The sequence below is a fragment of the Ochotona curzoniae genome, unplaced genomic scaffold, assembly GCF_017591425.1.
Source record: "Ochotona curzoniae isolate NIBS_2020 unplaced genomic scaffold, NIBS_Ocur_1.0 scaffold_4701, whole genome shotgun sequence".
NCBI classification, from domain to species: domain Eukaryota; kingdom Metazoa; phylum Chordata; class Mammalia; order Lagomorpha; family Ochotonidae; genus Ochotona; species Ochotona curzoniae.
The window spans coordinates 43,801,894-43,827,655 of NW_024467122.1; the positions used below are offsets into that span (position 1 = coordinate 43,801,894).

General features: G+C 39.4%; 1 protein-coding gene across 3 annotated transcripts in view; it reads left to right on the top strand.

Moving 5' to 3' along the window:
* FMN1 (formin 1) overlaps positions 1-25,762 on the top strand; it is a 360,709-nt gene that overhangs the window by 163,570 nt on the left and 171,377 nt on the right. For all 3 annotated transcript variants that reach the window (XM_040969588.1, XM_040969589.1, XM_040969591.1), the window contains 2 exons: positions 8,975-9,771; positions 15,059-15,209. In XM_040969588.1, coding sequence (XP_040825522.1) covers positions 8,975-9,771; positions 15,059-15,209 — 948 coding nt within the window. The remainder of the gene's footprint in view (positions 1-8,974; positions 9,772-15,058; positions 15,210-25,762) is intronic.

Genomic DNA, 25,762 nt, shown 5'->3' on the forward strand with positions numbered 1-25,762 from the left:
GTATGAAAAAGATTGGCTTAGCTCTGGCCCTTGCAGCCACTTGGGGAGTGAGCTAGCAGAGGGAAGATCTTTCTCTCTGTTTCTTTTTCTCTCTATAAATATGTCTTTCCAATAAAAGTGGGTAAATCTTAAAAATAAATTAATTAATTAAATTAAAAATAATTTAATTTAATAGGTTTAAACCTATTGCTTTTAAGGTCATGTACTCCGTAATAGGTCCTAGTCCGGTGAACCAGCTGATGCTTCAGCAGTGACAAATGTAATGTGAAATTGTAAGTCTTCTTTCTTAACAGAGAAGAATTAATGGATTGGTTCACTGGATAAAAATGTTCAGTTTTCTGTTTGTTCATTGAATTTAGAATTACTTTTCAGAAAAATGAACTCAGATAATTTGCACAGATATTCCAGTGCGTATATCCTTTCTGTGAATTGTGCTATATTTAATTACAATGCATTATTTTAATCACTTAACAGTAAAACATTATGAAAATTCCCCAATTAACAATGCTTTCTTTCCTTTATTTCACATAATGCACTCTGGCTTCAATCTTGGGCTATTTTTAGATTTTTTTTGTAGGTTTTGTGGGTGGTATGTTGGGACTTCAGTATAGATTTCAAACATCTTTATGTTTTACTTCCCTACTGTTTTCTTGGTTGGCTATCCATAGTTAATTTGCTCATTTAAAAAATGTATATATGAATATTTCTTTAAAATCACCGTTCAAAACCAATTTTACAATTTTATCTGAGTTGCATATTCATCCACTTGTGCTTTCAGAGAACTTTAGTGAATCTGTGATCTCATATGAACATTTGCATTTAGTATGAGAATTGAACCCCTTTCTTTATATGGAGCATACCATTCCTGCCTTATGTCCTTACGAAGCCTTCATGAATGGAGCTGTCGTCAAAGGAATTTTATATTAGTGCTTTGGAGATAGAAGAAACCCTAACCTATGTTTTAAAATTTGAATTCCAGACATTAACCGAATGAGGTCTAAAGAAAAAGGTTTTATAAAATGGCTAATGGCAAGTAGCTAATAACTGATATAAGTGGAGATTTAATCCACATCTTGTGACCCTCAGCCACTGTTTTTCCCTATTATTTGTCTGGAAACCTAAGCACTTCAGATCTGTTATTTACCTGATGACTCCAATTCTTAAGTCAGGATTGAGGGCAGATATTTTAAAGAAAGCGTATCTAATTAGAAAGTATTTATACTTTTATATTGCCATTCTGACTTCTACAGAACTAACTGAACATTCGATATATACTCTGCCTCTTATTGGCAATGTATTTTATCTGTCTGTACTTCTGTTTCCTCACCTGGAAAAAACCACAATCGCAGTATTTTTCCATTGTTGAAATAATTAAACACATGCATGGCAAGCAAAAGAAGGTACTCATAGTGTTAATAATCATTATGAGTTACTATTATTATTACTTTTAAGTTAGGGAATCAGTTGATGCAGATTCAAATGGAGAATTGGGTGGGAATGGTTAAGACCCTGCTTGGGATGCCTGCATGCCTATTTAGACACTGGCCACTCTGCTTCTCAACAATTTTCTGCTAATGCATACACTGAATATGTCAGGTATCTGAGTCTCTTTACCCACACGAGAGGCCTGGATTAAGTGTCTGGCTCCTAGTTTTAGCGTGATCTAGGGGATGAACTAACTATAAGAACTGACCAATTTTCTCTCTCTCCTACTCTCTCTTTCTGTTTTTTTTAATTGTTAGAGCATAAATGTTCAGATCAATTCAAATTTCTTTGTAACTGTTTTCTAGCTATGGGATCTTAGCCAAATTAGCACATTGCTATAATGCCTGCATCATGCAGGTGCAAGGATTAAATGAAGGGACTTAACACAGCACTTGACACCCACAATCCAGATTGGTTTTGTTTCTTTTCCTGTCTTTATTAAACATCAGCAGGACAGAAAGCTGGTGAAGATTAGATCATTTCAACCCATGTGTTATGCAAGTTTATAATGTCAAGCTTTATAAATCTTGGATTTTACTCACGTTAATTTACATGCTATGCGATTACTTCAAAGAAGTTCATAGGAGGCAACTGCAAAATGTATTTTGGTGCAAATTTTTTTGAAATTCATTTTTTCTTAAGACAAAATTTTAGGAACTTTTTTTCTCAGATTTTATGATAGTGGTTGCTCTTCATTCCTTCTTTCACCCTTCCTAATTACAGTAACATATCACAAGTTTATGAATGTCCCCAAAATGGTCTTTTAGTCATGACTTGTTGTGGTTTTGTTTCAGATTAAACCAATTATTGCTAGTTCATAGAAGATCTCTTCAGACATTACCATTCTTTGTATAAATCAAGACTAGTTTTCATTGTAGCAAGCAGAAGTTAATTGAGTAGAGGTTATAGAAATCATTTTACAACGTTCGAAAACAAAACAGAAAAACCCTAGTGCCCACACCCAATGCCACAGCACCAACATACCCATTCCTTACCTAAGCACTCCATAAGAACTAAATCCCTTTATTTCCAGGCACTTTATGCCCTGGAGCCCCATTTTCCTTCCTTCCCTTTCTTCGTATTGCACTTTTCCAAAGTGGTGAAGCTTTACTGTGCTTCTGCAGAGCACCCTCCCCCAAGAACTGTACAGCTTTCCACAAGCTGGGGATTTCAAATTTGGAAGAGTCTTTGGAAAAGACTGACTTGCTCAAGTTGTACAGCAGATAACCTGCTTTTATTTTTTTTCTTTCTTAAATTGGCCCTGGCAGCACCGCTAGGAGAGAATGTTCATAACAACAAAATGCTAATGGATCATTTTTCCATGCTTGGCATCAACATGATGTCTTTCATCAATAGGCACTTTCCCACCTTCTTTTTGACAGACATGCTTTGGGGACCAGACAAGCAGAAGTCTCCTTCTGTTGCTTGGGTTTTGGAACAGTGTGTTCTTTTGACGATGTCTTGGAGCAGTGGTAATGTGGAGGATCTTAAAAAATAATGAGGGTTTGGTAGGAGATAGAAGAACCAGCCCCAAAGGAGGCTAGGGGAGTTGCCTAGAGCCTAATTCTTAGTCAGATTAGAATCACAAATGTGGTTCAGTTCTGCTTGATAGTTTGTTATACCTGGGAATAGTGTTTGAGCTTACTGTGCAGAGAACACTTACCTGCATTAAGTATCTTGAACTGTTAAAACTTAGCACATCAATTGTTAGAAAAAAAAAAAGAACTTGAATGTTTTATTTGAGTTTTGCAGGCCAAAAGTAGGAAAAGTAGGCAGAATATTTATCAGTAGAACTTTCCATATGTTTGTTCTAGGCTCAATGTTAACCTGTGGATAATGATAATAATTGACAAGTATGAGGCCTTACAGTTTGTACTGTTATGGGAATAACAAAGAATATAATCTCTCTTTAATTATTGCTATGCCTTAATGTAATTGGGTGAGTATTACAGAGGCACAATGAAGTCTTAATATTTAAAGCTAAAGAAATCAATCACTTTGGTAGCATTTGTGACTCACTAACCAAGCAGTGTGTAATGTTCTAGAAGTTCAAACTTGAATAAGGTGTGGTACCTATCTGCCTGGAGCTTTTGTATTTGCAAAGAATATAAACATAAATGAGTATAAGCTAACACAAACCTAGAAAGTTCTTTGGTAACAGAACAAAGGAAAGCTTTTGTCAAAACAATACAGAAAGGCTCAGTTGAATTTGACTGTGTTTTCCCTAGGGACTTCACTAGGTGAGAATGGAGAGAGAAACGATATTATGAACAGAGGAAGCAGCATGTACAGAAAGAAAGATGTAAGCATTTATCGTATGTCTCAGTATGCAGTGGTACAGTGTGAGGAACATATAGGACAGTGTCTGGAAAAGCAGATAGAGGCCAAGCTTCAAACAATTGTGTCATGCAAAGGATTAGGTTCACTTGCTTTGCAGAATAACTATTTTCATAGAACAGAAAGTGGAGATTCTGAAATTGCACATGGAAAAATCATTGCCAAAAGAACTTACTGATACCATGATGTCATACCGTCTGAACTGAAGAATAAAAAGTAAGGACATTTCCCTTAGGTTTCAACTCTGGCTCCCATTGAAATCCCCTGGGGAGCTTTAAAGAGACCAGTGTGAGTGTACCTTGCAAACCAATTAACTGAGGAGATCTTGAAACCAGCCCGAGCATTAGTGTATTCTGTAAAGCAATTGTGATTATTCGAATAGGGAATAGTCAGGAAAACTGCCCCACTAGACAGATTAAAAATAGTGTGCATGAAAGAAAACAGAATGATTCAGTGAGAATTAGCCTCTAGAGAGAGTCTCACTGCAAAGGAAGTAGAAACAGGGCCATGGACTGTTGCAGGTACCACAGGATGGGGTTAGAAATGAAAGCAATGGAAGTAAACACACTATCAAGAAAGACAGGTACAATGTAGGGGAGTTGGGAAGAATGTCAGATCTCACTATCTGCTTTCTAATGATGTATTGGAACTATTACAGAAATGCAGATTTTTAGCAGGGAATAGGTAGAGGGAAGATCTTGATACCTCATATATTAAAAAAAAATTGATGTAAAATGGATGTAACTACTGTTTCTACTGCTTACAAGTACATGTTTCTGGGTCCAGCAGAGTGGCCTAGCGGCTAAAAGTCCTCGCCTTGAAAGCGCCAGGATCTCATATGGGTGCAGGTTCTAATCCTGGCAGCCCTGCTTCCCATCCAGCTCCCTGCTAGTGACTTGGGAAAGCAGTCGAGGATGGCCCAAAGTCTTGGGACCCTGCACGTGTGTGGGAGACCTGGAGAAGATTCCTGGCTCCTGGCTTTGGATCGGCGCAGACCAGCTGTTGTGGTCACTTGGGGAGTGAATCATTGCACAGAGGATCTTCCTCTCTGTATCTGACTTTGTGATAAATCTTTTTTTAAAAAAATAGCACATGTTTCCTATTCAAGTAAAACAAAGTCAGCAGGAAAACATGTTCTCTGACCTAGCCTTGTTTGTGGTTTTAACTGGAGCAACCTGGGCCTAATGTTTTGTAAAGATTGCTAGGCAAAGATCATCTAGGAATATGTGATTATCAAACTAAATTCTACCGGTTCATATCACCAAATTTCTACTAAAACTTCTAACAATCCTGACAAAAAGAGGGGAAATAGCATATTGATTCTATATGGAAAATACAAGTGGCAATTAACGGGAAGTAGAGTGAAAAAAAAAAACAGACTTTAAAGGTAGCTGTTCCAAAAGCAGTCATGGTGTGCACGGACTTGAAACAAACACTGCGTTTGCTGTAAATACAGGCACAATTTGAAATGATTCTTAGGATATGGACAAATAGAGAATGAAGGGAAGAGCTTTCACTTTAATCAGTTTGAGCGACTGTGACATGCTGAACTCATGAGCATAACCAAAACAAAATGAAATGATCAAAAGGATCTTGAAACAGTGAAAAGCAAAGGTAAATTTCTTGGAGAGATTGGGAAAGTATTTAAGTCTTAGTGGTCAGAAGGATTTCTTAGTGTAATCCTAGCATATTTATGGGGGACACATGGAAATTCATTACATTCCTTCTCATTCAGTCATTCTAGATAGCAATGAATGCAGTTTGTGAGGAGTCTATTTATGGAAATCTGTGGTCTGTCATCTGCTCCCTTCGTGAGTATTTGCATCAGAGAATGGCTTTTGGGAGAAGACAGTATTTGCAAGTGCTGAGACTAAAAGGCATGGTTCTAGGGGATGGAAGAAGTTATGTGAGACTGTAATCCAGGGCATACGTGGGCATACCTGGGAGGGGTGTGAGTTAAAGTGGAGAGAGAAAGAACAGATCAAAAAAGCTGTCAGTATGTGCAAAAAAAAAAAAAATTAGGGTTATTCTGTAAGTAATGGATAATTGCTGAAGGGATGTTAAGGAATAAATATATGCATTTATTAAAACAAACAAACTTCCTGAGCCCATGTGGTTAAACTTGGATCAGGAAAATTAGTAAGATGGCATTTACACTGTAAAAATAAAGAGAACTCAGTGAAAGGTTGGTGTATTTAGACTGTAAAGAAGTGATTCTGAGAAATCAATGCAACTCATTGGTAAACAATACGTTGAGAATGTGAAAGGGCAAGAAGTCAACATGGTATCCAGGTGTTTAGTGTGCTGACTGAGAGGAGACAATGACCTTAGTTACAAGGAAGAATTTGGAGGAGGAACAAATTGAGGTTTATTGTCAGTGAGTTCATTCTCGCATGTGTTGAGTCTGAGGCAGTTGGTAAGATGTGCAGGTAAATTAATCCAGGGATTCTTGGCTTTAGGGTGTTCAGATTCCAATTCCAATTCAGAAGTTACCAGCAAAGAATGAATATCACTTAACATGTGAGTACATGAGATCACCAGGAAACATTGTGTAGTGTGAGATGGAAAAAAAATAGCACCAAGCCTGGAGAACAACCTGCAAGCGATGAATGAAAAAAAGAAGTACACAGGTTTACTCTAGAAAGCAGAAACCCAAGACGACAAATAGAGCCAGGTGGAAGCAGAAATTCTGGAAAGCAGAAGGAATTTCAAGCTTTTATAACAATCAGTTCTAACGTATGTGGCAGAACGGGGCAAAATCAGTCAAAACTGCTGACCAGCCTTAACAGTCAAATCATGGTATTTCAATGGGACAAACCCTCACATTAACACATTAATTGATCTTCCTCTCAAAATCACTCTGTGAAGTGCATTTTGTTATTCTCCTTGTTTTACTCACAAGAAAACAACATGCACAGAGAGGTTCATTAACCTTCCCAATTTGTGTTCTGCCATCTACATTAGGCAAATAAAGTAGAGTGAGTAAAATAGCATATACTGTATAAGCTCCAACTTTAGACTTAAAAGATGATTGGTCAAAAGGCAGAGAGAGTAAGAGGTGGGAATGGAGATTTTGCTGTAGACACAGGTCAGTTGTCTAACAAAGAATAAGTTTCCCCACAAACTATGTTTTTGCCACCTTTTCACATCATTAAAAAATTGAGCAGTAAATAGAATCGTTACTGTCATATTGATGTTATTTTTGAATCAACATTCTTGAAGGGTGGAGAACAAGTGAATGTTTGTTATAATGGCACTGATTTAGTAGAAGAAAAGTAAAACGTTGAGAAGTAATGCAAGGCAGAAATTGTGGGTGTTGTATAAGTAAAGGTGGATAAGAGACAGAACAAGCAAGTGCAGAAAGGAGGCGGATGGTTGAACACAGAGACGAAGATGGTGCTGAAACAAAGATTATCTTGACCACATAGTAAAGTGAAGCTTGAAGTTATTTTCAGAGCTCATGAAAAGGTTTTTGTGTGTATGTAGTACACTGCTTATCCTGACTGCTTTTGGTTTTCTAGAGTTTATACCTGTCATGCTAGAAAGGTGTCATTATTTAAATAGGAATTAATCTCATACACTAAAATCATCATTAGGTAGGCATAGTAAGTAACAGAAACATTGAGTCAGAATTGATGATGCCCCAGGCAAAATGCTGACTATATTCTATAAAGGATCTCCTTTAGCCCTGATTTTTAAAAAATTAAAGAAAAAAAGACATAAACAAACAAACAAACAAAGCAAAACCCTGCAAATGCCTCACTATTATCCTTGTTTAGATTTGAGGAAACATGGTGGTAGACCCAAGTCATAGAGCCTTGCCCAAGGTCACACAGCTATCAGGTAGCTAAGCCATAATGTCGACCAGACATTAAAAATCCAGTCTTGGCTTTTAAACCCCTGTACTTTTGCCCTGACCTTGCCACTTCCTTGAGAGTTCGCACAAGGTAATCATGTCCCCATGTGAATATATAAAGGCTTGACTTTAAGTTCTACTGACTATAATTATTTGAAGGTTGCTTTGTGAGAATGAATGCTGAGTGTGATTTTTCAACACAAAAGGGCTTTCCACATGTGCATACTTTGGTGTTCCAAACGTTTGTGTGCTGAAATTAAAGTGAAGAATGTCTTGATGAGCCATAGAAGTGTTCCTGGGACGGCAGCAGTGAACATAAACAGCAGTGATATTGCTTCTTTCGTCTCTTTTATGCAATTAGTTATTGTTCCGGATGCAGAGAAAGAGAAGTAAAATAATATTGTCATCATTTTAATTTTGTAGAGTTTATAATCTGTTGTGGAAGGCTAAATTAATGCGCAAGAAATAATTACTGTTATTCTAGATTTTGGAAACTAAGAAAATTCTATCTTTTTCGTTAGCTATAGTAAGCCTTTGAAAACTTGATATACTAGTTATTTACTGAGAGTACACTAGCAGTTTCTAACAAGGGTAAAACTCAACCAAAGTAGTATTAAAAAGTCTAATGTCTTACACAAGAATAGAGTTTAAAATGCTAAGGTTACATAAGAATAACATTCTAATATCAGTATCTATGCATTTAAATTATTTCTTTATTACTATTTTATGACACAAATACTGATCTTGGGCAGGTTTGATAGAGAAACTGGTTGGAAGTAGGCATTAATGTTCCTCCTCTCCATGCCTTTTGTTCTCGCTGCATTGTTCTGGAAACCAGTGAAGGAGACATTCTAGGGAATATCAGGCAAGAAAGAATTCCAAATCGAAGGGATCTCTGTATCCATTTTTTTTTTTTCCTTTACAGCTTTCTTTTTCCAAACTTAACCCAAAAGTTGTATAAGCTATATTCAAACATATCCAAATCTTTATTTAAAAGGTTGATTTACATTTGATATTAAAGGTGAAGATTCTTAGGTAACAAATTTAGTTTGAGTCTTAATCCGTTGTAATTACTTCCTGTGAACTCAAATTGGATGAAATTATACTTTGTCTCCCAACTTATTAGGTTCCTGGAATTTTTATTAAAGTGGAATTTGTACCTTTTTGGATACTTGAAAGAATGTTTCTAGGTTTTCTGGCATTTATATATTTATCTGGGTTGTGCTAGTGGCGCACTAATGGTATTGTCTTTAATTTTTTATTTTTATTAAATAAATTGTTACTTCTTTCTGATAGGCCCAGTTTGAACTTCAGGCCTTTCATATTCGGGGTGAACATGCCATGATAACAGCGAAATTAGAAGACACGATAGAAAATCTCAAACAGGAGTTGGAACACCGATGGCGAGGAGGATGTGAAGAGATGAAAGATGCTTCCGTCTCTACCGATGATGACTGCCCTCCCAAAACTTACAGGAACGTGTACATCCAGACAGACAGGGAGACCTTCCTAAAGCCCTGTGAGGCCGAGAGCAAGGCACCCAGAAGTAACCAAATAATACCCAAAAAGCTGAATATCTCCTCTTTAAGCCAGCTCTCTCCCCAAAATGAGAACAAAGACATCCAGGCACCGCTTCAGTCTGTAGAAGGCATTTCATCAAATCAGCCAAAGACATCAGTTTCCCATCCTGTATCACCCCCGCAAGCTCCCATCCCTCCACCTCCTCCCCTGCCACCTGGCCTTGATCCTTTGCCACCAGCACATCTGACATTACCTATGAGTGCTGGTCCCCCGCCACCGCCACCACCACCACCACCACCTCCTCCACCACCACCACCACCGCCTGCTCTACCTCCAAGTGCTGGGCCTCCTCCACCTCCTCCCCCGCCACCACTCCCTAACTCTCCTGCTCTGACCAATAATGGGGGGCCTCCTCCTGCTCCAGCACCCCCAGGACTTGCACCTCCACCTCCTCCTGGACTCTTTTTTGGGCTCAACTCTTCTTCCAGCCAGTATCCTCGAAAGCCAGCCATTGAGCCCAGTTGTCCCATGAAGCCGTTGTACTGGACTAGGATACAAATAAATGAGAGGAGGTAAGCTCTCCCCTGACTGGTCCTCAGCTTGTGAAGTCCAAAGTTTTTGACCATGTGATGTTTTATTCTTACTGGTTCAATGCGTGCATGATGTAACACCCATTTTCAAATGTTACACAATGAATGCCTTAAGATCAGGATGCTTGAGGGGAGGATATCTGGCTCCACCAGGTTCTATCTGTCTCCTCTACAGATTTCTTTTTTAGAAAAACAGTATTTTTAAAATCGAGGTTTTTCTCTATGATGACTGTTTCTTTTTATAGACTAAAGTCTAGGTCTAAGCTAAGCCCTTCTCTTACATCACCAGGATGAATAAGTAATTATAAATAAATAAAGACTGACTCTGCACTCTAGGTTCACTGAGCATATTTAGAATATCGTTTATAATCCAGCCTCTTGGTTTTAGATGCTATCATCAGCCCTATGACCTGGATATTTGATAGATAGATGTATTTTTCAATTTTCATTGAAAGAATGAGGAATTTCTGAGTTATCAAGTCTTCTAGTCATACGGGACACATAAAATATAAACTCTCTCTGCTTAAATTTTGGTCCAACCAATTGCTAAATTTTCTCATGTCTTTATTCGCTATTGGTTGTCAGAGAAGATGCCAATGTGTGCTTAGCTAAAGTGGAAACCATCTTCCATTTGTTTGGATTGTTAAGATGGCCCTGTAAGACAGCAAGATATGGTGACTTGAAATTTCCATAGAAAAAGGTTTGATTCTGATTTCTTCCTCCCTTCCAAGTCTGTCAAGAGGATAATGAAAGAGAAGCACTTCTTGGTTTTGAAGTTTATTTGTGATGAAAAAAAAGAATAGTTTTAAACTCATCCTCCAAATAAAGATGTGATAGTGAATTTTTCAATTCGCCTAAGATTTTGTGTAAGGAAAGTATAATACTGGGAAAAATAACATGCAAGTTGAAATTATTTTAAAACTCAAAAATAATAATTAGTGAAAAGTTGGAGAGTACCTTACAATTAACCATAGCATGAACTTAGTTGATTATGTACGTCATGTTGTCCCCTTCAGCGCATCGAAGTCAAAAGTTCCTTTGTGAACTATGCTTATATTTTAATGTTGAAACTTTAGATCTTCCTAATTGGATGATCTGGAATAGTTTTACCATTAGCTAGGAGATTAGTGTATTTCCCTTTTCTGATTCAGGAATCAGATGTTTCCAAATAAGTTAACTGCCTGAATTTTGGAGTTATGCCCTTTTATGAGTGTTCTCGAATTAGTGTGCAACCCTTTCACAGTGATGGAATGGCAGTGTGGCCTGGCAGCACACAGAATTGTTCCACGTGTGGATCTCACCAATCCACTGTCACTCCATCTTCAAGAAACTTTATGAGCAGTAAATGGCAGAGACATTCACTGCTGAGCTCCACAGAGAGGGACTTCCAGGCGATGTGGGATTTTCACCCACTCTTCAAGATGAGACAGCAATAAGCTGGAGGCAAGCGCTTTGTTCTTCAATTAGCCAGCTGTTTTGAGAAGGGAAAATTGAATGCACAGGTCTCTGCATTTCACTGTAAATTTAAGGCTCCACATTTGAGTGAAATGAGAAGTTGATAAGTAGGACATCAGGAAAGCGCTGCTTGTTGAATGTGTCACCCTTCAGCCTGAACTGGAGGTTGGAACTACCCCTCTGTGTCGCATTAAGAATAGGCCAGTGGATCCAAGATCTTTGTCTTCTCGCTCAATTAACTGTTAGCTCTGCCCCTCAAGTAAGTAACAAAATCTTAAAACCAAAGAAGACAAAACAAGACAAAAAAAAGAAGAAAGGGTCCCGGCGGGGTAGCTCAGCGGCTAAAGTCCTCACCTTGTATGTGCCGGGATCCCGTAAAGGCGCTGGTTCTAATCCCTGCAGCCTGCTACCCATCCAGCTGAATGCTGTGGTCTGGGAAAGCAGTGGAGCACAGCCTAAAGCTTTGGGACCCTGCACTCACGTGGGAGACCTGGAAGAGGCTCCCGGCTCTCGGCTTCAGCTCAGCTCAGCTCCAGCCGTTGTGGCTGCTTGGGAAGTGAATCATCAGATGGAAGATCTTCTTCTCTGTCTCTCCTCCTCTCTGTGTGTCTGACTTTGCAATAAAAATAAATAAATCTTTAAAGAAGAAGAAGAAAAAGAAAAAAAGGAAAAAATTAAACCTAGAAGACTTCTTCCAATGCTATACCCAGTCTCTTCTATTTTGGGTTCCTTAATATATGTTGTACTTTTGAACCTGGCTGCTGCTTTTCAAAAGAAAGATTTAGTCTTCTGGGCAGCCAAAAGCAAAACTACAGATTTTTAGCAAAGTGTTTAAAGAGCCTCTCAACTGCTTACCTTGCATTGTGCTACTAACTTGATTTTTTTTTTCTTCTTTGACATCTTTGGTATCTGTTTTCTAGACCAAGGGAAAAATATTTAAAGAAAAAGAAATCTCATCTGACTGCCTTTTAGATTCCTAATCGGTCTGGTCTTCTCCCTTCCACTTTGCCCTTCTTCTCTTTTGAGCTGGAACTGTTTGATGATGAGAAGAGAATAGACCACTGTGAGCAGGTCATCATGATTGCAGGCTTTCCCCAGCTCACTGAGAAGTAGCATTGCAAAATTGTTTCATGTGGTAGCGGACACATCCTTCCAGTAGAAACAATATTATAGTGCTCAACTTGACTACCAATGCAAATCTTGTATGAGTACAAATCAATGGTAACACTAATCCTGGTGGACCCAATTCAAGTGCTTGGAGCCAGGAAGGTGTGGAAGGAAAGGGATGCGTCTAAGCCAAACCTTCCTGAGGACCAGGAGCTGTGTGCTCTGAAGCTCCCTGGCTCCCCTCCCCAGGCAAGACCTGCCTGTTACCGTGCATCTAAGATTAGCACCTAATCATGTTAATGTTTGAAATCGAAAGTGAGTGGCCCAAGGCTATGGCTGTGGAAGGAACACAGGATAGACTGAACCCAAAATGTAGAAGCAAAAAGTGAAAACAACCACAACCAAAATGTCCTATTTCATAGGAAACACAGACCAGCAGCAAACTATGAACAGGCAGCTTGGAAAAGTGCAGTCAGCTGAATATGAAAATGGCTGTGTAGGAGATCCAAATATGTTTTACACTACTACACCTGGCAATAGCTGTTCACTTTTCATTGGCTAAGAGAATACATATTGAAGCATGTAAATACGAGATAATTTGGATCGGTGGTTTTGAAAAATAATATATGCATGATACCTCATTTTATGATCTATAAATGTTAGTTAATAGCATTTAAAATTAAGATGTAAGAAACCATGTTAAGAAAGTACTATTTGGGAGAAGCTTTGTTCTGACTTAAATGAGCCTGCGGATAACACTTAAAAAAATATATATTTACTTGAAAGGATTCCCAATGAAACTGTTAAATATATCTTGACACCAGAATGCTGGACTTTATACCATTCTCTATACTTACAGTGTCAGGATACACTTAAATAGTAGAATGATGGACTTGTGACTAAGCTGTTGTTACAGTATGGGGGGAAACAGTATATGAGAGGGAATGGGGAAAGGTGGGAAGGTGGAAGGGGAAATTCCTGAGCCTAAGGAACTGCATCATGAAAAATAAGAATTTTTTTAAAAAGCAACAAACAGATGGAAGGAAGATAGACAGAAGGGAAAAGGAAAGAGAGTAAGAGTAATGTTGATTTTCCATCTGCGATTCCAGATGGCCAAATGGCCCCAACAGCCAGGTCCGGGTTGCACTTATACTGTAACACAATCCTCGCTTACTCTGCAGTGTGACTCCTCTTCATCACCTGTCGGAGGTTGCCCTCATGGACATGATTTTCAACAACTCTTCTTTCTGTGCTTAAAGATTAGGGTGCCCTGTGACCTGCCAACATGATGGCATGGCAGCTAAGCCCACCAGCAGATGAAAGATATTTCTCTCTCTCTGCCATTTTTAAGAACAAGGAATCTTAAAAATGAATACCAAAAAGCACCTAGGGTGCCCTTGCTGCTTGAAGACCAAACAAAGCAAATCTCCTCAGAGCTGCTGTAGTTGAAAACACTGTGGGGGCTGACGCAATGGAAGAGTTAGGGACTTTTGTTGTTCTTATTGTTTAGGGAAATACAGGAAATGTTATAAGCCACATAATTTTTTTTTGTTTATTTGAAGGGCAGAGTGGCATGCACAGAGATGGGCAGGGATATCTTTTGTCTGCTGGCTCACTCCCTGCATAACTGGGACACACCAAAGCCAGCAGCCAATAACTCTATCTGGGTCTCCCACATGATTGGTAAAGACCCAAGTACTTGAGGCATCTTCTGCTGCTTTCTCAGGTACAATGACAGGTATTTGAGTGAGAAGAGCATCCAGAACTTAATCCAGTACTCCTAAGGGATGCTGGTGGCCTCTCAGGAGTGGCTTACTGTGCTGTGCTGCAATGCTGGACCCCAAATAAAATCTTTTTTTTTTTTTAATTGAAAAGTCAGACACAGAGAGGAGGAGAAACAGAGAGAAAGATCCCCCATCTGGTGATTCACCACCTCCCGCAAGTGACCACAACATCTGGAACCTAACCAATTTGAAGTCAGGAGCCAAGAGCCATCTCTGGGTCCCCCATGTGGGTACAGGGTCCCAATGCCCCACGCGGCCCCCAACCTCCCTTCCAGGCCACAAACAGGGAGCTGGACGAGAAGTAGAGCCACCGGAACTAGAACCGGTGTCCATATGGGATTCCACTGCATTCAAGACAAGGATTCTAGCTGCTAGGCTACCATGCAAGGGCCCAAAATCAGACCTTTTAAAATAAGCAGAATTTGTTCACATCTTAAAGATGTGGGTTTATTCAAGCTAATTCTGAAAGCTGTATTTAAAACTAGTAGATAGCATCTGAAGAGGGGATGGGTTTTTATGTAAGTACCCCCTTTGCAGTCTAGGAATTGTCCTGTTGATGGCTTAGAATTGATTCCTATATTGGCCTTTACATGATATTTGCATCCATTGTGTAAATCTGAGGGAGGAGCTAGATGAAAGCGTGAGTGACCTCCATAGTCTGAATCCCAAAATTGCTTGATTCATGAGCTTATTGCAGAGCATACTCTTAGATTATAACTTTGTTGAAGTGTGTGTGTGCTTAAAAAATATTCTAAAGTGTATTTTGAGTTGAAAAGTGCAATACAAAACATGGTTTATCAAAGATTTATGAGAGTTGTTGGCATTTTTTCCAAATTAAGTAAAAATGAATTAGAAAAAAAATAGCTTCTCATATTCTCATCTGTTTTGTTTTTGAAAGTTAATTTGTTGTTTTCTCTTTTAAGCCAAAATGCTACACCAACGTTATGGGATTCCTTAGAAGAACCTGACATTCGGGACACTAGTGAATTTGAGTATTTGTTCTCTAAAGATGCGACTCAGCAGAAGAAAAAACCTCTGTCAGAGACCTATGAGAAAAAAAACAAGGTCAAAAAGGTACTGCATGACTATAATGAGAGTTACAGTTACACACACACACAAACACACACACATGTACACCTTTGTCGTTCATCAGATTTTATTATGTGATGTTGGTTTGCTTTCCTTTTGTCATTGAAAAATGTTTTGTAAAGGTGGGTCATTATGACAAAGAAAACAAAAGAAAGAAAACCTACTCAGTATTTCAAGAAATTTGTACCTACTCTTCTGCACTTCTGAATTTTCAAAATTAAATCTAGACCTGTTTTAGCCATTAGTTATATTGAAACCAAATCTAAAAGTTCATTTGCAAAAAAAAAAAGTTCGTTTGCTATTAGTGAAAGTAATCTTCCAGCTGTTTGAAAAAATGGAAATTTTTAGTTTCATTCTTTTTAGAAAAATGTTTTTTGAGGGTTTGTTATGCTAGTTACTGTTCTAGGCCTGCATTTTCCAGTTCAATGGCAAAAAGTTTTAGATTTTTTTTTTTTTGTTTAAAGATTTATTTCTTTTTATTGCAAAGTCAGTTATACAGAGAGGAGGAAAGAGACAGAGAGGAAGATCTTCCTGTCCACTGATTCACTCCCCAAGCGGCCACAATGACCAGAGCTGTGCCGATCCCAAGCCAGGAGGCAGGAGCTTAATCTGGGTCTCCCACATGGGTGCAGGGTCCCAAAGCAAAAGGTTGTTTTAAGTCATGAAATTAAAAATCTGACTTCAATTGTCCTAGCCATTTTCCTGTTTCATTATTGTGGTTAATGGCTGCTGTGCTGGATATTGCAGATATAAAACATTTCCATGCATACTATAAGTTCTACTGGACAGCACTACCTGAACATGTGGGATGTGTTGTCCCGTAGAGCTTATAATAGCGATCAGCATAAAGAGCAAGCCAAGTGAGAGTGAGCATTTAGGAGCCTGTATTCTCCATCACAGTTTCTGGGTTCAGTTATTGATCCTGGTTTCCTCCTGATGCAAATGCTGGAAGACAACAGTTGTGGCTCAAGTAATTCACATGGTCAACTTGAAATGAGTAGCTAGTTCCAAGTTTCTATCTGGTCCAATACTGGCCATTGTAAGCATCTGGAAAGTAGACCAACAAATGTAAGTTGGTTGTGAAATTGTGTGTTTGTGTATGGGGTGGGGAAGGGCATATGTTTGCCTCTCAGGAAAAAAAAAAAAGTAAATCCCATAGTAGAGCAAGGTTAAGATCATCTGCAATTTTAAATGTATTGTTTGGACTTGACCTCGTTGAAAAGATGACTCCTAGTCGGAGTCCAAGACTTGGAAACTGAGGCTCCCCAGCTGTCTGTAAGAAAGCAAGGTTAAAGTTGTCAAGTAGTTAAGAGAGTATGACTTTTGGGGTCTGTGTCGAGGTACCAGGCCCTTCCATTCCTTGTGCCTTGGTCACCTAATCATAATGTGAGACCTTGTCTACTCACAATGCTATTGAACTGACAATTGAATGGGAATAAATGTATCACATATTGCATGGTTCCTGGAACCTAGACAGCCTTCAGAGTTAGCCTCTCACAGCCGTTCTTGTTTTTGCCATTGTTGGAGGCACTGCTTCTGTTTCTGTTTGTTGGTATTTTGATAACACCAGAGACGGTGCTGTTGATTTGCTGGGTGAGGGTAGTTGCTTTCTTCCTTCAGATTTTCTCTTCTGAAAAATGAGATTAAAAATACCTGATTTTACTTGACCCCCCAAAATGTTGTGCAAATCATTGCCCTCTCAGATTTTCTGTTCTCTATAAAATGAGATTAACAGTGCTTGAGTCTACCTGACCACCCTCCCCACGCCCCAGAATATTTGAGGAAGAGTTGGAAAACTGTTATGTCAACCAATATTGTCCATTTCTCCTTCTTAAATTGTATCATGGAATTCATCAGTATATAGCCCAAGTAATGTTATGATTTTGTATTATGAGAAGAAAATAGTCCTGATAATAAACATTGCAGCAGATCTTTTCAAAGGCTTTACATAATATACGAAACAATGTTTTTCTAATAAAACAGGACAAATTCTAGGGAGGAGGGAAAATTGATACAGTATAAAATATATTCCCATGGGTTAGATGTATAAGATAAGTGGTATGATTAAGTGTGCCTTATAGGCACACTGACTTTTCAAATATCAAATGTAGAAACAAAAGACTCCTTGCTGCATGGCAGGCAAAAGGAAACTGTCTACCTTTCCAAGTCAGTGGCAGTTTGCCTCCTCCATGGAGACTTCTGGACTCCAGGAAACTCCTGAATGATTTCTTTCACACCATCATGGTAAACTTGTGTGTCTTCTCTTTTTCTCTCCAATTGATATTGCTCCTTTTGTTCTTCCTGGACACTTAGTCATGTCTTGTTTATTTATAACATGAATTGTTTCTGTTTCGGTGAGTATTTGTTTTGAAGGATCAAAGCATTTTTTAAAATCTCTTTGTGAGCCTAATCAACAAATGGGTTCAACTCAAGCCATTAGTACTGGATGTTTTCATTTTGTTTCTTTCTGTAAGGGCGGGGACAGTGGGAGAACTACTAAACTCTTCAAGCCTTCAATGACATCACTATCACCAACATCTCCTGCCTGAGTGGAGTTCTTAGTGTAAGGGGATGTGAAAATGTGGGTCTGCTGGGTTTTGCGGTAAGATTTCTGTATGGATTTTCAGTGAAGTTATGGACCTCTCTTAGAGCTGAGGTTTTAACTTTTAAAGAAAATAATGAGCAGTTTCAATGCCAGAAATCTCCAAACTTGCCTCCTATAAGCCTTCCCTTCAAATCCTGTAACCAGATTTCCAGTTTCAAAATGGATCTTTTGATCTCTTCCAAAAATGAGGGTTTCTTTCCTCTTCCTTCTGAAATGAAAATGTGAAGTGTGTTTGAAGATTGTAAGGAGCTAAGGAGTTTGAGAATTGGAAACCCATTTAAGCTCAGTTATCAAGCAGATGGATCCCTTAGAAGCAAACAGGGGAATACTTGCCAAGTATGTACACACTAGGGATTTAGAATCCAGAAATCTGAATCTTGGCTATTGGCATTCAGTCAGCGTGGAGATGTACAGGTGAAACATCTCTGAAACCAAGCTGGTCCTTATCCCTCCTCACCTTCCACATTTGCATTTCAGAAATAATAGACTGAATTATCAAGAGCCTGCTGAACACAGATGCTTTTTCTAGCCTCAATTTTTTTTAAAATGGCATTGTAACATATTTATGTAAAGTGAACAAATATTTCTCAATACCAATTTAAGATCACAATGTTACTTCCCATCCTATGCCCCCTCCTGCCCATCTTGCCAACCACTCTCTTTTTTTTTTTAAATTTTACAATGATATATTTTCAGTTAAATCACAAGCATTGGGTTAACATTCCATTATATAAAGAATTCAATAACTATTAAGTAGTAGAAAACTCTGCTGTTTCTCAAGAGTGTAATCAAATCTCAAAATGTCAGTCTCACTCGTGCAGATTACATTTTTGTACTCTGTATTAGTGACCACAGATCAGGGAAAATACACGATCGCATTCTTTTGGGGACTGTCTTATTTCACTAAGTATAATAGATTCCACTTGCATCCATTTTGTTGCAGAAGACCTTTTTATGGCTAAGTAGTATTGCATAGTAAATATTCAGTGCTTTTTTTTAGCCCAGTCATCCATTGATTGGCATCTAAGTTAATTCCATATCAGCTGCTATATATGGAGTTGTAATATACATGTGTATACAAACATCTTTCTTATAATGTTGATTTCACTTTGTTTGGGTAAATTTCCAGAATTGTGATGGCTAGGTATTATGATGGATCTACTTTAAGGTCTCCAGATCGTCATATTGTCGTGCATAATGGTTATACTTGTATATATTCCCAACCATAATGCATTAGGCTACCTTTTCCTCCACATCCTTGCCAGCACTTTTTTGTTTGTTTGTTTTGTTCAGGTGATAGCTATTCTTACTGGCTCATTATGGATTTTTTAAAGACATATTTATTTATTTACTTGAAAAAGTTGCAGAGAAAAGAGAGAAAAATATTCCGATCACTAATTCATTTCTCAAATGGCTGCAATGGCTGGAGCTGGACCAAGAGCTGAAGCCAGGAGTGAAAGTTTTCTTCTGGTTCTCCTATGTGGCTTCAGAAGCTCAAGTACCTGAGCTGTTCTCTGCTGCTTTCCCAGACCATCATCAGGGAGCTAGACTGGAAGTGGAACAGCTAGGACACACGCCCAGCCCCCATATGGGATGCTGACACCACAGGCAGAAGCTTAATCTATTATGCCGTAACAGTGCCTCATCTCATTGTGATTTTTATTTGCATTTCCCTGATAGCTAGTGATTCTGAGCTTTTTTTTTTTTCCTCATAAGCCTGTTGGTCATTTGTATTTTTCTTTTGAAAATTGCCTGGGCCTGGTGCAATAGCTTAGTAGCTATATGCTCACCTTGCATCTGCCAGGATCCCACATGGACACCGGGTAGAGTCCTGGCAGTCCTACTTGCCATCCATCTCCCTGCTTGTGGCCTGGGAAAGTAGTAAATTGGACAGGTCTTACAAGTTCTTTCTCAGTTATGGAAGTATTCATGTATATGGGCTTTTGTGTTTTGGTATTGTATCCTGTAACTCTCTTATGAGTCTTATAGTCTTTGGGTTCTGTTAGATAAAGAATCTTGTTGTCTGCAAACAGGAATAGCCTGATGTCCTCCTTTCCAATGTTCATATCTTTGATGTCTATTTTTTTTTAACCTGATGTCTCAGGCTAAAACTTCTAAGACTATATTGAATAGTAATGGTGAGGGTGGGCATCCTTGTCTGGATCTTGGTGGAAGTGCTTGTGATTTTTCCATATTCAGTATGATTCTGGTTATAGGATTTTCATATATTGCCTTGGTTGTGTTGAGGAATGTTCCTTCTATACCCAGTTTACGTAAGGTTTTTATCAGACAAGAGACCGTGTTTTACCAAATTATTCCTCTACATCTATTGAGATAATCATGTATTTTATTCTTCAGCTTGTTAATGTTACATATCATATTTATTGACTTGCCTATGTTGAACCACCCCCGCATGCCAAGGATAAATCCGATTCAGTCCAGATAAATGATCTTTTTGACATATTGTTTAGTTTAATTAGCTAATGTTTTGTTGAATATTTTTGCACCTATGTTCATCAGGGATATTGGTCCACAGTTCTCATTCATTGTTGCCTCTGTTTCTGGTTTGGGGATTAAGGTGATACAACTTCCAAAATAGTGTTTCAATATTCCACTATTGGCATTGGTTTTAAAAAGTAAATATGTACTACTCTGTCTGCTCATAAAAAATTGGGCAATGATCCTGTTTTATAAAATCATATAGTCTCATAATTGAAAGGAACCTTACCCATCATTGAATTCAATTCCCTCATTTGGCACATAAGAAACTGAGATCTGAAAAAGATGAAATGTATTTTGGGAATGTGTGCACTTTTAACTAGGAAGACATTAATAATGGTGAATGCTTGGGAGGATGCCTAAGAAACTCATGGTGTGTCTGCATTTTATTTAAATAGCAATTTGCCATACAGCTGTTACTCCATTTTATTGAGATAATCAATTTCAGCTTTATAAATCAGTGTGGACATTGCTAAAATCAAGGTACAGCTACACTTGTATGAATTCAAAGTATTTTCAATATTGTGAAGTTATCAAAAGCTTTTTCCAGTCTTCTAAAATGGTGGCTAAGTTTTCGAATAAAAGGATATGCTTTACATTTAACTGCAAGGGGGAAAAAGACAGTTTGAGGCTTAGTATTTTCCATTGACTGTGTCCATTGCATTCTAGCTTCAAGGAGTGCCTCAGGTTATAACATTGATTGGGATGCCCTCATCCTATATAAAGTTCCTGGGTTTGTGTCCCTGCCTTGCTTTCTAGCCCAGCTCCCTCCTAATCTGTACTTTGAAAGACATCAATAGTGCCTCAGCTGCTTGGGTTCTTACCATTCACATCATTAAGTTCTTGTCTCTTGGCCTCAGCCTGTCCCAACCATGGCTGGTGTAGGAATTTGGAGAGTCAACCAATAATGGGAGATCTCTGGTCCTTTGCCTTTCAAAAAGGCAATAATAAATAAGTAAATATTCCAAAATAGAAAGCAGAGTTCAACATTTTTACAAAGCTCTGGCAAGATAAAGTTGATTCTAAGTGTGAAAGCTTAGCATTTTGATGTGTAGGTACCATCTTCATTTGTAGCATCGCTTCACAATTCATTGCCAGAGATCAAAATACATCAGTTCTTGGTTTTACCACTAACACTTGGTACCGTCTCTTAGTTTTTTTCTCTCTTGAAACCTTCAGAACAAGTGATTTAACCTTCTCGTGCTGATTACTTTTCCATTAGAAGCAACAGCTTACTAACATGGTTACTAAAGAAAATATGATTATGAAAATCCATTAAGTCTATCCTGAAACTCGGTATTAATCTTAGTTTATAAACTAATATGAGAGCTTTGGAAATGAACTTTTAACTCCATTGATAGCCCAGTTTTACTTTTTTTTCAGAGCAACAATTTCCCTTTATTTTATTTTTATGAACTTTACATAGTTGATTAGGGAACACAAAGGGTCAAGGGCTACAGAAAAGTGGGTAAGACCATTGTTTCCACATTCTTTTTTTTTTTTTTTTCTGTATCTGGGGAAAAAGGGGGAGATAAAGAGAGAAGCCCCAACCAGCCTCCCAACCATCCCAGGGACCCTGACGTGGGGCATGCTCAGAGGGCACTGCTCAAGTGGTTTTGATAGTTCAATAGTTCTGAATTGCTGCCAATCTCACGATTGCAAAGCATGATGAAATCTTTCCAGAATCTACTGGCTAACACAGTCCATCTTAGAGTCTCATTTGCCCAGATTTTCACTACCAACAAATGGCTGGAGTAGCTGATTGATTTGTTCTGTCTTCCATCCTCTATTGTGGTACAGGGTGTTCTCTGCAGGCTCCAATGAACTACCATATTCTCTATGTATACCTGGATATGCTGTCCACTGCTCCGTCTGAGCCTCTAAGAAGGCTCTTCTCTTCATGGATGAGGTACTGAGTTCAACGGTTCACTTGGAGGCATCCACAAAGAAATTTTGTCTGAGGTGATCTTGTAGGTGTGTCCCAGTACAGGGTCCGACACAGTTCGTGGCCCCCAATCAGCTTATGCATATGCTGGTGGTTGCATTTGCTGTGTTCAGTTCTGTTTCCAGCCTTGTGTTTTACACAAACCAATGGATGTTGCAGTCCATCCCAATCCTGCCCACCACACACTCAGCCCTCAAACAAACCAGTTGGAGCTGCAGCCTAGTTCGAGTGACCCACAATAACTTCCACCAGTCCCATCCCCCTGCCCTGGTTCCCATGCTTGCCGGTATGTTCAGCAGAATGGTCCAGTTTGTCCCACAACCCATTTACTTCTCATACATGTCAATGGGCACTGAAGCCTAGTTAACCCAACCAACCCAACTGTCTAGCCCACACATATACTGGCTGGTGCCATTCTGTCTAGCCATGCCTGCCCCAGTCCTGGTTCTCCTGTTCACCAGTGAAACTGGAAACCCAAGAGTGAGTTACCCACTCTTTCCCATTCATACTCCCAGATCATGTACTCTCCAGGTGTTTTTGCAGTTTAACTTGACAGATTTAGCCCCCAGTGCCACATCTGCCAGCTGATGCTGTAGCAAAGCCAACCAATCCACACCTACTCTGACTTGTGCTAGCATCAGGTGGAACAGTCAACCCAGCCTGGCTTTTCCCTAGTCCAGCTCACATGAGGGCAATAGGTGTTGTACCTCTGCCTGGTCTGATCTGTGCCCATCCCAACTCACATTTTCCAGTGGGAGTGGTGGTCCAGCAGGGAGGCACCATGCAGCACCACTACCAGTTCTGCCCCTTCCCCCCAGTTCTCATGTGTGCTGGTTGGGTATGGCCCAGTCTAGCATGGCCTGCCTTGCCTTGGCATTTGCCAGTGGGTGCTATAGCCTGGCCAGGCCTGGCCCACCCCCAATTTCAGCTCACACTTTTATGGGCTACAGCCTAGCCGAGTCCGGATGGCACCCACTTCCAGCCCTAATGTGTATTGGTATGTATTGTGACCTAACCCAGCCTGACCCTCACTCCATTCTGGTGCTCGGAATTGCCAGTGGGTGTTGTGATCTGGTTCAGCCTGGTCTTCCCCCAACCTGTGCCAAATGTATGCTGGTAGGTACCGTTCTCTGGCACGATCTGGACTGTTCCCCATCATTGTTCTTGCACTCACCTGCATGGACTGTGTCCTGCCAGAGGAGTTGCCTATTTTTTTTTTTTTTTTTTTTGGAATGGAAGTGTTTCATAACTTTCTTCAACAATACACTCTGACATCTGATAGTGCATTTCAAAGTAATTTATACACCCTCATTGCATTGTACAACAAGATTCTGCTATCAGTTGCCCACATTTATCCCGTGCTGAAGCTACATTTGTTCCTGAATGACAAAGGCCAGCAACCGTGACAAGGAGCCAGAAATCTACCTTCATTGTCTGAAATCCATTCTCCTGGCTCCCATCAAGGAAGTGGCTACTCTGATAAGCTGTCCAACTGCACTCTAAACTTCCTTAGCAACTTTTTGAAAATCGACAAGACCTGCCAATACTTCTCTTCTCTTGAAATGCCAGAATCTGACTTGAATTATAAATCATCTCTGTTTTGTTTCCTCTTCTGTTAGATATGTAAAAGCATTCCTCCCGTTCTGTCATTTTTGTAGATATTTCTTAAGAATTAATGAGATAATGGCTGTTCTCTGAGCACTTGGCGAGAGGGGGGTGACCATGATGGCTGGGGAGACAGTAGTCTGTTGAAACTTTCTGGTGCCAAAAGACTTCGGCATCAATTGTAATTTGGTCACTTTGGCGAGGATTGTGGCTGTAATTCTTGAATCCCAGACTTTGTGTCTCGGTTTATTGGGGAGGGGAAAAGGGTGGAAAGAGAACATAGTCTGGATGCCTGAGCATAAACGTAGAGGGTTTTCATAGCCTATTGTTTTCCAAGTTTATAGTATTTCAACTTTTGTGTACAAAGATAATATCCTGGATCTCCTTCTGTAAGGTAGGTATGTTATAGCCCCACCCCCCAAGCCCCGAGGGAATTGGGATGAGTTTTTCTGCCCCTTAACAGTTCTCATGAATTTGATAAATGAGAGACAGGGTTAGGGGTTATCAACCCTAGAGTGCTCATGTGTTGATTGTACCAATGTATGGCCTGAGGGTCATTAGTGCCATGTCCAGATTTCTTGACTGATAGCTGGGACAACTGGGACTTTCCTGCTTTTCAACCTGAAGGTCCTCTGACTGACAAAAGTTAGCAACAGGAAACAGTGGGTCAGAAAAATTCTGCCTGGCATTTTTTTTTAATGGTCCAAGAAGTTCATTTATAGATTTACTTTTATTTTTGCTTGAAAAAAAGGCGGTTAGAACTTGTCAAATGTTGATATCAATGATTCTTTCAGAATGTTGAATCTGAATATTAGTGTTGGAATTCAACTGTGTTTTTCTTGCTGGCCATTGAACAGTCACTTGATCTGGATTTGTACCTCAAATCCTCAGCAGTGTCCTAGGATGCTCATTACCTGCCCTGAACCACAAGAGGGCACCTTCGAATGCTGAGACACAAATCTGCATCCGCTTCTGAACTGCAGTGCAGAGACCCAGGAAGAGAGTCACTGCCCCTCCAATCCCTAGTTATTCTTACCAACTCTCTTTATTGTCCACGAGGCCAGATTTCACAGTAGATTAATCACATGGGGCACTGAGAACCAAATGTACATTTGAAAGACTTGTACATATGAGTAGAATGATGATCACTGGTAGACACAGTCCTGGTGCTTAGAACACATGACTGCAGTATAACCATTTATGAAGTATTTTGGACAGCTTATCAGAGTAGCCATTTCCTTGATGGGACCTGTTCCATTAGGAACTGATACCAACACACACGTGCACACACAAATGCAAATCACGGAGACACTTTTAAAATCTTCCTTTTAGAAAGACACTGTAAATTTATTGGAAGAGAGTTGTGACGTGATCAAATTGGAAAACACACGCACAAACCTCATAAGTATTACAAAATATGGTATGAGAGAACCAAACTATAATATTTGTGTCTTTTTAATATCTTCCTCTTATTTGAGAAAGGTTTTGAAATCTTGTCTGTATTTTCCTGTGCCTCATTCACTTATACTATGTGTAAAAGACAATATTGGGGCCAGTACTGTGGGATAGAGGGATGCCTGTGGTACCAGCATCCCATGTGCATGCTCCCATTTCATATCCAGTTCTCTGACTGTGCCTGGGAAAGCAGAAGAGAATGGCTCAAGTCCTTGGATACCTGTACTGCATATAGGAGAACCAGAACAAGCTTCTGACTCTTTGCTTCAGACTGGCCCTGGTCCAGCTATTGCAACCCTTTGTGGAGTGAGACCTTTTTGTCTGTCCTCCTTTCTCTGCAAATCTTTCAAATTAATAAGCAATGAACAATCAAAATGACTAAATGTAAGATGACGCTCAGCAGTGGGAAGAAGTTGAGTTACCTGTCTG